This window comes from Crassostrea angulata, chromosome 10, assembly GCF_025612915.1.
Source record: "Crassostrea angulata isolate pt1a10 chromosome 10, ASM2561291v2, whole genome shotgun sequence".
Classification (NCBI taxonomy): Eukaryota; Metazoa; Mollusca; class Bivalvia; order Ostreida; family Ostreidae; genus Magallana; species Magallana angulata.
Genome location: NC_069120.1, coordinates 52345623 through 52355707, shown reverse-complemented (window position 1 = coordinate 52355707; position 10085 = coordinate 52345623). Strand labels below are relative to the sequence as shown.

Here is a 10085-nt window from a genome sequence, read left to right as displayed (position 1 = left end):
AAAATATCAAAATATTATTTCTTTCGGTCAAATTTTTGCCTAACAGTTATCAAAGATATATCTCAAGTTCTGTTGAATGGTCTATAGTAGTTTCCGAGAGAATATTTTTTGAACGAGTTTCTGTACGAACTAATCGAATAATTTTTTACGACAACAAAACCTATGAGGAAAAGGTAAAATTCATTTCTCAGTTAAAATTGTTAAACGATATTTTTACGAATTATTTTTATTTGATCATGAATATATACAAGAACTTGTTGGAAATTTATCAATTAGAATGGTTTATGGCAACGTCAGCTGACTTTCACTTCATTGGCCTTGAAGTAATGATTGAATGGCAGACAACAAGGAATTAAAACTAAAGGAAGATAATCTCAAGGTCTCAGGTAACGGTGAACCAGAAAAACAACGTCTTGAGTCGCAACCCCGAAGCAACCACCGTCCACGGATCAACGGTATGAAAGTAGAATACAATGAATGTTGATGAAAGACGAAAAAAAAACCAAACTTAGTTAACATTGTTATTTATGTCTCTGGTTTAAGAAAAAGAATGAATGTATATTCATTTTTCTTTTTATTTGTCATTTTGTCATTTCCTAATGATTCAGAAATGGTATCTATGAGTTATTCTTTTAATGTGTTTTAAAAAATTAAAACAGTAACTTGATACAAAGGGTCGATCACGTCAAGTTTCCAGGCGTGGATCATCAAATCAAACGAGATGCAAAGCGTCAAGTGTGATCCGATAGTCCACGACTTGCTACGAGACATGATCTGGCTCTTTGGTTCAAGTTACTGTGCATTATAATAAATTTATTTTATACCCTTGTACATTTTAAAGTTTTAATTTTAAAACTATCTTTTTAAAACCAATTGAATGACGTTTACTTATTCGACAAAGCTATATTTAAATGACCTCTATTTAAATACACTTAAAGCAGACATTGTTTAATGTGTACTAAGTCATCAGATTTAGAAATTGGTGATATGGATTCTGAAACCCACAGTGTGATAATCCTGAAAATAAGGTCACACTTTGTAAAATTAACAGTATCAAGAAAGGAAAAATTGATGGATATATAACAATTTCATGTATTATATATGCGCTTTGATTTTTTATAATTTTATTTTACTTTTTTAAGTTTGTTTATATGTATAATCATTCCAAATTGTATGAATGATTATTGATTTGATTTGATTTTATGACATTATATTGTAGAGTTAACAAATATGGCAAGCACAAACATCCTCCCAGATGATATTGATAATACTGCCGGCCAAACAACAGAAACCCCAAACCCAAAGAAACCAATGAAGAGGATGGCATCTTTCTATACCCCATATATGGAGGATCGTTTACGTAGGAAACTCAAATTTTATTTCATGGGTCCACATGAAAAATTTAAAGCCAAAAGAAAGTGTCCATGGAAACTTTTGCTACAGATCTTCAAGGTGTTTTTGGTGACTGCCCAGGTAAGGATTACCTTGATGACAGAATACAGTCTTCTCACAATTTAGATAAACAAGCTCAATCAAGTCACTTTATGTATGGCGGACAAGTCTAGCTTGTTCAGATGAGAGTACTATGAATGAAGATACAGAAATTTATTAAAAATATTCAAGCTGCGTGGTCCGATTTTATATCAAATTTTATGAACGCTTTAAATGATGGTTATGCCATGTATGCTAAGCAAGTGTATAATAAAAGACATTAGTAGTTTTCACGGTCAAATATTTAAAGCCATGTTTCAATGAAAAATGATGTACAAAATTTGTTTGCAAATCAAACGACACAAAAGGGTACAGTGTTATTTCACCTGACGTCAAGGCAGCAATAATTGTATTACAACTTTGACATTGCTATAAATAAAGGAAATTTGGCAAATCAAACATAACCTGTGTACATTTTGTTCAGTAATATTTTTAAAGTTTGCTTTGTTTACAATTGATGCATAAAATGTAGGTTGAATAAACCTAATCATTTGGGGACGAAACCAAATATTTCCCTTTCCAAACATTTCCATGTTGCTGTTTGGTTTGTTTAATATGTGCCAATAAAGAAATTATTTTATGTACTTCGAATATTTCTAACTTTGAAAGGAGACAGACTCTGCTGGTGTAAATAGGCGAAAAATCTATAACTTTCTAAGATAATTGGTTTGTATGGAAAATTGTTTGATAGTCTAAAAGCGGAAAAATCTGACCATGCAGCTTTCACTGCAGATAATTTTCTGATAGCATTATTTGTCACAAATTTAAGATGTTAGTTTTTTGATACGTTTTAAACTAAATTTATAACCTAACTTGGCTTAGCCACTCTTAAAGCACAATTTCATGGAAAAGGCATATGTCACATCAGATGCTCTCATCTCAAGTTTACATTCATTTGTTAGCTAGAGTACATGTTATAAGAATTGAGTATGTCTACAACACTGATTGATTGCCTTGTCTTTGGCAGCTGGTGATGTTTGGTTATCAGAGAGCCTTGTTTGTGGAGTATGTGGAGAAGAACAACATTGCCATGAAGCACATGTACCTCCAGCAATGGGACCCCAGCTTTGAGACCATGCCCTACCCCCCAGCCACGGGACTGTACGCTATCTACACAGCCACCGACCTAGTGGACCATATCAACTTTGCCATGAATCGGGTAAGCATATGAGTATCAACAGTTGCAAATAATTTCCACGATGTGCAAACGTTGAAGAGCAAAACCTTTTATTTTGTGTGAACTATATTGGGAGTCAAGAGGTCGTATTTGTCATGCCACAATGATAGTTGCACAAGATTAAAGTGTACTGACATTCCTTTTAACTTGTATGAAATAATTAAGAGCTTCAATGTATTTTTGAAAGAAAATGATAACACAAGATCTAATAAATAAAATTTTGTCCTAGCATTCCATCATAAATGCATCAATACCAGTATTTGTTTTACAGTTTAATCAGACTGAACAGCTGACTTTGGGCTCGGTAAGGTTTGCATTCAAAAACAATACTAGGAGGTACATGAATATGTGTGTGAAGCAGTACCGTGAGGGCAAGGTGTTCCAGAACGACACCTACATATTTAATGCTGAAGTTGTCACAGGTATTTAATGCTGAAGTCGTCACAAGTATTCCTCCAGGGGCCAGAACTTGAATTTTTGGATTTATTATGCTTGTCATTAAGGTAGTTTTTATACATACTAATTGAAACACAAGAGTACAGCTAAATGTTTAATCAACCAGTTCTCCTAATATACACAGAATTGACATTTGTTTGTAGATTGTTTTTATCTGGAGCCAGTGCCTGTCTACAATAGGACAACAAACACAACACAACTACAGTTTGACCTCCAGGCTATTATGAATAAAAATAACAAAACCCTTGTGTATGATCGGTACAGTATATTTTTTTCAGTGCTTTGAATAAAAATGAGACTACGTGTATTTGATATTAATTCTATAAAGCTTTGATTTTGAATTATATGTTCATGTAGCTGTTTGAGGTGTACTTGGTACATGTAATTCTCCTGGACATAGTTTATTTCAATTCATATGGCCAATATAAAGATATTGGGCTGTTAAATGAGCCTTATCATTGTTTAAATACAAAGCTTTATCAGTCAAACTTTTAATCAATGTAGAATTCTAACGATTGAGTTAAAGTTCAATCTGCGTTCCCTTCGTCTGGCATTAGAGAAGAAAACCTATGAACCAGAGTGCTTCAGGATTTCAGGCAGGGTATGTACAACTGGCTATCAAGCATAAATATAAACTGATATACCGAGTACATATTTCATAGTTATATATTTTGTATAAAAACATTGATTATTATTTTTAATAATTATGTATTCAGTACAATGTAATCCACAGAACGTGTACCTATTTGAATACACGTACTAATTGGAGCTTTAATGACTCATTCAAATTGTAATGTTTCAGCAAAGTTTCCATGTTGGTTGTTAGAGTTTTCTCCTCTATTATTTACAGATCGTGTTTGATGACCAAAACAAGGATGGTCAAATGGTTGTCGATCTTTTCTCATCCTTGAATGAATTCAAGTGCAGCGGAAAGTTTTCCAATTTCTGTAAGGACTACAATTTTTTACACAGTGTTTTCATTAATCGTCATGTGTCAATACTGTAGCATCAATTCAGGAGTGAATTTGTCATTCGTATTGCAGCAGATGAAGATGACGACAAAGTGGAGCAGATGTTGTTTGACATTTTTGTGATCCTTGTCAGCGTGTTCTCCTCGTTCCTGTGTATCCGCTCCCTGTACAGAGCTCACAATCTCCGGGTGGTTAGTATTTTCCTTTTCATTTCATTTCTTTTGGTTCAGTTAACAAAGCACATCGAAGTGCTTCTGTTGGCTAACCAAGGCATTTATTTTGCAACTTTCTTTTTAGCTCACCTGATATGAGTGCCTGTGAGTTTTTCCGATGTTTTGTTGTGTGTGACTGTCAGTCAATATATCGGGTCTCAATGTCTCAATATTTAGTGCGCTGGTATAGTACATCAGAAGCACTGGGATTGAGTCTTGGTTGAGACTTGACCTTTCACACCCTGTTACATGTTAGTTAGATTAATACATGCTATTTAACTTAGGTATCATTTACAGGAAACAGTGCAGTTTTTCAAGACTCGGCACAGGAAGGACTTGAGTTTTCATGACAGGTTTGAGTTTGTCAACCTTTGGTACGTGTTGATTGTGATCAATGATGTTCTAACTGTGGTGGGATCCAGCTTCAAAATTCAGCTCGAGAGGCGAGTAAGTACCAATTATAGAACATGTACAGTGTGAAGATAATAAGCGTTATCCATAGTTTTGGATAATATTTGGATGATATAAGACTATATTTTATAACAAGGACCTATTCCCAGACTTTGATGACCAGGCTATTGATTATGACCCTATTACGGTAACTTCGTTACACTTCTGCACCCAGAGGATTTTATTAGGGGGATATATGAATTCCTGGTGTCCACCTCAACACTTCTCTAATCCCCCTTCAGAGTATCTCAATATCCCATTCCCTATTAGTCACCACCCACTTCTAATTCTTTAAAACAGTCTTAAATTTTGTTGTAAATTTAGATTGCTTACGTTTTTAATTACGATCCTTTTCTAATTTGTTTTAATTAGTGTTTTGTAAAGAATTATTTAATCTAATGCTGAAACTTAGATGCGGGCATTGATAGTAGATGACAAAACCAAACACCAATTTCTCAAACTTTCTCACACACTGCAAATCCTAAGACACATCCAGAGACTTACAGCCCCCTCCCCCTTACACACTCACACCTCACATATATGTATGTACACACACACACACACACTCAGACCTTATATGTATAATAATGGACATATTTCTGCAACTGTTTGAGGAAACACTTTTATAAACAGCTGGCAGAATTTCTGATTTTGATGTTTGTCTTTGTGTCTATCTTAAACGTAACTTTTACACTTTAGGGGTTGGTTTTGTAAATGAACAGGTCAATGTCTGTATTAAACAGGATCTCGATCATTAGCTAGTGGTTTTAAATTAGTTTCTTGTGAATAAAATACATAGCTGGAAACTGTCAAGAGTACTAGATTTCAAGATGTCTCATCTTTTCAAGTCTCTGTACAACATATCAATAGGCCTTCATTTCAACATGTAAAATTGCACTCATTTGAACACATTTCATTATCATACTCACTGTAATTGTATCCAATAATTAGGTAAAGTATCTCTCCCAATTTAGAAAACAAGGGACTCAACAATACATTTTCAAAAAATCAGAAATTTATTCATGTGTCCTCTTATTACTTTTGGTTTTCAAAAAATACCACTACAAATATGAAAATCATTTTCAAAAAATCATTATTACCATTCTGCATTGTGTTTAAATCCAGCTATATACATTAATTTAGGCTCTGCAAAAATGTCTTTTGATTTCTAATTTGTCAATAGAATGAAGTTGTAGACTGTGACTTATGTTGCAATATTGTTTTCCTTCCCAGCATGCCCAGAGTTCTTCCGAGAATTACGACATCTGCGCTCTGATGCTGGGTATTGGGAGCCTCCTGGTGTGGATGGGGGTCATCAGATACATCGGCTTCTTCAAAACTTTCAATGTAAGTTCTTCACAGATTGATGTATGTAAAAACATTGTCACTACCTGCCATTTTACATGGAGCAGTAACAGAAAATTAGGTACGTGTTGCTGTAACTTGGTTAATAGAGGGGCTTTGATTGTCAGCAGAGCTTAATAAAGATAGTACAAGTGATCTGATAAAAAATGTATGTGAATAATTGTTTTAATATGTATATTTAAATAGATTTCTCACTTAACAATGTTTCTTGATATCATGAAGAGTTCAAATAACATAGTGATTTTGTGTTCTACAGATTCTGACCGTGGTGTTGAAGAAGGCGTGTCCAGACCTGATGCGGTTCCTTGTCACCACCATGATGCTGTATCTGGGCTTTATGTTCTGTGGCTGGGCTGTTTTAGGTCCCTACCACATCAAAGTAAGTGGTTGTATGTCTGGACTTGGGCCTACCACATCAAAGTAAGTGGTTGTATGTCTGGAATTAGGCCTACCACATCAAAGTAAGTGGTTGTATGTCTGGACTTAGGCCTACCACATCAAAGTAAGTGGTTGTATGTCTGGAATTAGGCCTACCACATCAAAGTAAGTGGTTGTATGTCTGGAATTAGGCCTACCACATCAAAGTAAGTGGTTGTATGTCTCGACTTAGGCCTACCACATCAAAGTAAGTGGTTGTATGTCTGGAATTAGGCCTACCACATCAAAGTAAGTGGTTGTATGTCTGGAATTAGGCCTACCACATCAAAGTAAGTGGTTGTATGTCTGGAATTAGGCCTACCACATCAAAGTAAGTGGTTGTATGTCTGGACTTGGGCTACCACATCAAAGTAAGTGGTTGTATGTCTGGACTTGGGCCTTCCACATCAAAGTAAGTGGTCGTATGTCTCGACTTAGGCCTACCACATCAAAGTAAGTGGTTGTATGTCTGGAATTAGGCCTACCACATCAAAGTAAGTGGTTGTATGTCTGGACTTAGGCCTACTACATCAAAGTAAGTGGTTGTATGTCTTGGCTTCATGTTGTATGGCTGGGCCATTTCAGTCGCTATCACATCAAAGTACTTGTAAGTGGTTCTATATCTGGGCTGAGGGGGAATTTATAACAAAGTTAAGTTAACAGATGCCACAAGAATATGGACATTGTAACTTGCTTTGTTCTTTGTCTTATTAAAGTTATTGTTTTTCAGTTTCGCCATCTAAGTACAACATCAGAGTGCCTGTTTTCGTTGGTGAATGGTGACGATATGTTTACGACGTTCTCTGCGACGGTGACTGAGGACATCGTCGTGTGGTACTTCAGCAGGATCTACCTCTACCTGTTTATCTCTCTGTTCATTTACGCTGTACTCAATCTATTTATAGCTGTTATCCTTGACACCTATGAAACTATCAAGGTCAGTGTTATAAGTGAGAAATTAAAGCTCTAACTTTGTACTGAAAGTTTACTGCATGATAAAGGGATTGAAAGACAAAGAGCACTGATAGGTTTTAGCCAATTTATTGCTTGGCTATTTAGCTGATTTATCTACACATAAGAGTGTTGTTAGCAGGAATTCCTCAAGACGTTTGTGTGAGTAGGTTTGATCTGTTTTTGTAGGAGTACTATGAGAAGGGATTCCCCAAGAGTGAGCTGTTTGAGTTCATTGACCAGTGTGAGGATGCCCCGGACTCAGAGCTGTACCGGGGAGAGGATAATGCGTGCTCCTGCTCTGTCTTATCATTTCTGTGCTGCTTTTGTTGTAAAAAGTGAGTAACTTTACCATATTTTAATAGATTTATTTATTTCGATCTAAGGCACATCAGAAATATACATGTAAATCTTGTATTTTTGCATTTCATGAAATACATAAATTATAAACATGTTTAATTTGAAAAGTTAACTATTTGTAAAAAATTCCTAATGTGTAAGTTATATGTTATCTGTGATTCAAACACCAGTTTCAAAAATTGTCAAAAAGGTCAATAAATTAAGATACATCGTTTAATTTTAATTATAAATTTAAGTAAAATTGTGAAAAAAATACATGTAAGTTTTTTTGGGGTTGATTTCTTTTATTTGGACTAGAAATACATAGTTGTATTCTATGATCAATTTTTGTGGGTCATCTTTTGATAGCTAGTGATAAAGTATGTAATGCATTAATGCATTGTGGGTACATTTATTCTTGGAGCTAGACATACTTGTCCCACAAAATTGGAAAAATTTAGTTTACCATACTTTAAAAAAAAGCCTCAAAAGTGTACCTCTACAAGTACATATACATGTTTACATTTAGTCACTTATTAAAAAGAAACCATTTTATAGTACATTAATGTGTTTATTATATTTACAGAAAGAATACAGGTAGTCAATCAGAATACACAAGCCTCCTGAACTGAGGGCTGAACCTTAGGAAGTCAGATTTCCAGAACTTGCCTCATTCCAGGTCTCACCGACTAAAAACTCGCTGGGAGCACAAAGCTGTGTGTGAGGAGAGGGAGATTTATGATACTCATCAACAATAAACCATTAAACCAGTTGCAGCTCATTGTCTGGAGACCTCGGCTTTTTATTGCTAACAGTTATGTCTGCTAGTGTTCAGAATGACACCATAAAATAGTGCATGCATGGACATAATATTTTTTCCCAGTACATGAATGTGTGTCTGAATTACCAGTATACTTGTGTATTTACATGTATGTGTGTGTGTGTGTGTGTGTGATTTAAAGTTCCAAAACCTGCTTGTAAGACAGAGAACTTTCCCTTGGTTAAGTGACTACTTAGAGTTATTCTTTCCAGAACTTATTGAAATGCTGTATCTGGTCTGTTGTCCTTAAAGCATGCTCAAACTGTGTATCATTATCAGTGATCACAGGGCAGAATTTAATAAGGATAAAGAAAGGGATGACAAAACTCAGGAAGTTGTATAATGAGATGCACTGTGTGCATTATATTTGGTGCATTTTAATAATTATTTTTTTATATTTATGTTGTATAAAACTGCAGAGTGCAATACAGGGCAGACTTTATGTGTCTTCCACATAGGATAACATTTATGGTCCTATGTACACCGTCAAAGTGCTAAGTTTAAGAGTAAGTGTTAATTATTATAAGTTATGTGCTTTACATGACATTTAAAAAAGAATGAAAGTTGAATGTTAATTTATTTTTGAGATTGTAAGCATAATTACATGTACCTGTGTCTGATACACCTACCTTGTCCTAAACTAATGAAATAGTTTACTAGGAATGTTCTGGCAGATCAAATATGGTTGTCATTAAAGAGCAGCTAGAGTTTATAGTGCTGGTCTACTCTGGGTGAACATTACCCCACAGTAATGTGCATTATATGTTCTTTTGTAATAAAAAGCATTGACTTTCATATATTTTGTTTAATTTACAAATAATGGTCCTGCTGATGAAACTGTTACAAGATCCCCTGTGATGGCAATAGATTGATAATCTAATATCAACTTTACTGACATTTCAGACAAGTTTCTTTTTCCTCAAAATTTATGAAGAAAAATCTTTAATGTGATACACAACTGTGGATGTCCCAAGAAATTTAATTTCCATGCTTACATGTATATTGTGCTGGAGCTAAAAACATGGCACAAAAGAAATGTATTTTCATGGTTTGCAACCAAATATTTTTTCATGGGGATTTAGTTCCTGTCCTCTCAATTTATATAAAATTATTAACCACCTGACTACAATGCATATTTTATCATCAATGTGATAAAATATAGATTTTTATAGTAATTTTACCACATTTCAGTGGTACTGTATACAGGGTTATTTTTGCCCCTGTGTGATTTTTGCCCTTCTTAACTTGCAAAGTTTTGCCCTGTCTTGAATTCGCCCATACTCAGTTGTGTCTAAAAAGAGACAATTTAAGACAGTAGAATTCACCCAGTCTTAAATTTGCATGCTGACAACGCAGGCGAAAGGGGCAAAATTATTTCTCTGTATACAGTACAATGTACCAGTATATACTCCTTTATAAAAAGACTATACTGCATG

At 34.7% G+C, this 10085-nt stretch overlaps 1 protein-coding gene across 3 annotated transcripts; it reads left to right on the top strand.

The window, feature by feature from the left end:
* Window positions 1–96: 96 nt before the first annotated feature.
* LOC128165257 (mucolipin-3-like) lies at window positions 97–9444 on the top strand. Of its 3 annotated transcripts, none has more exons than XM_052829637.1 (16): window positions 97–173; window positions 277–455; window positions 1220–1473; window positions 2459–2650; window positions 2940–3090; window positions 3268–3382; window positions 3629–3725; window positions 3975–4071; window positions 4171–4286; window positions 4605–4754; window positions 4855–4905; window positions 5991–6104; window positions 6379–6501; window positions 7270–7476; window positions 7680–7828; window positions 8416–9444. In XM_052829637.1, exons 2-16 carry the CDS (start codon window positions 335–337, stop codon window positions 8459–8461), a joined length of 1983 nt encoding a protein of 660 aa, XP_052685597.1. In that variant the 5' UTR covers window positions 97–173; window positions 277–334; the 3' UTR covers window positions 8462–9444. The 3 variants fall into 3 exon arrangements, with proteins under 3 accessions (XP_052685597.1, XP_052685596.1, XP_052685598.1); XM_052829636.1 differs by having other exon boundaries at window positions 100–173; window positions 4168–4286; XM_052829638.1 differs by lacking the exon at window positions 4855–4905 and having other exon boundaries at window positions 104–173; window positions 4168–4286.
* The last annotated feature ends 641 nt before the right edge of the window (window positions 9445–10085 follow it).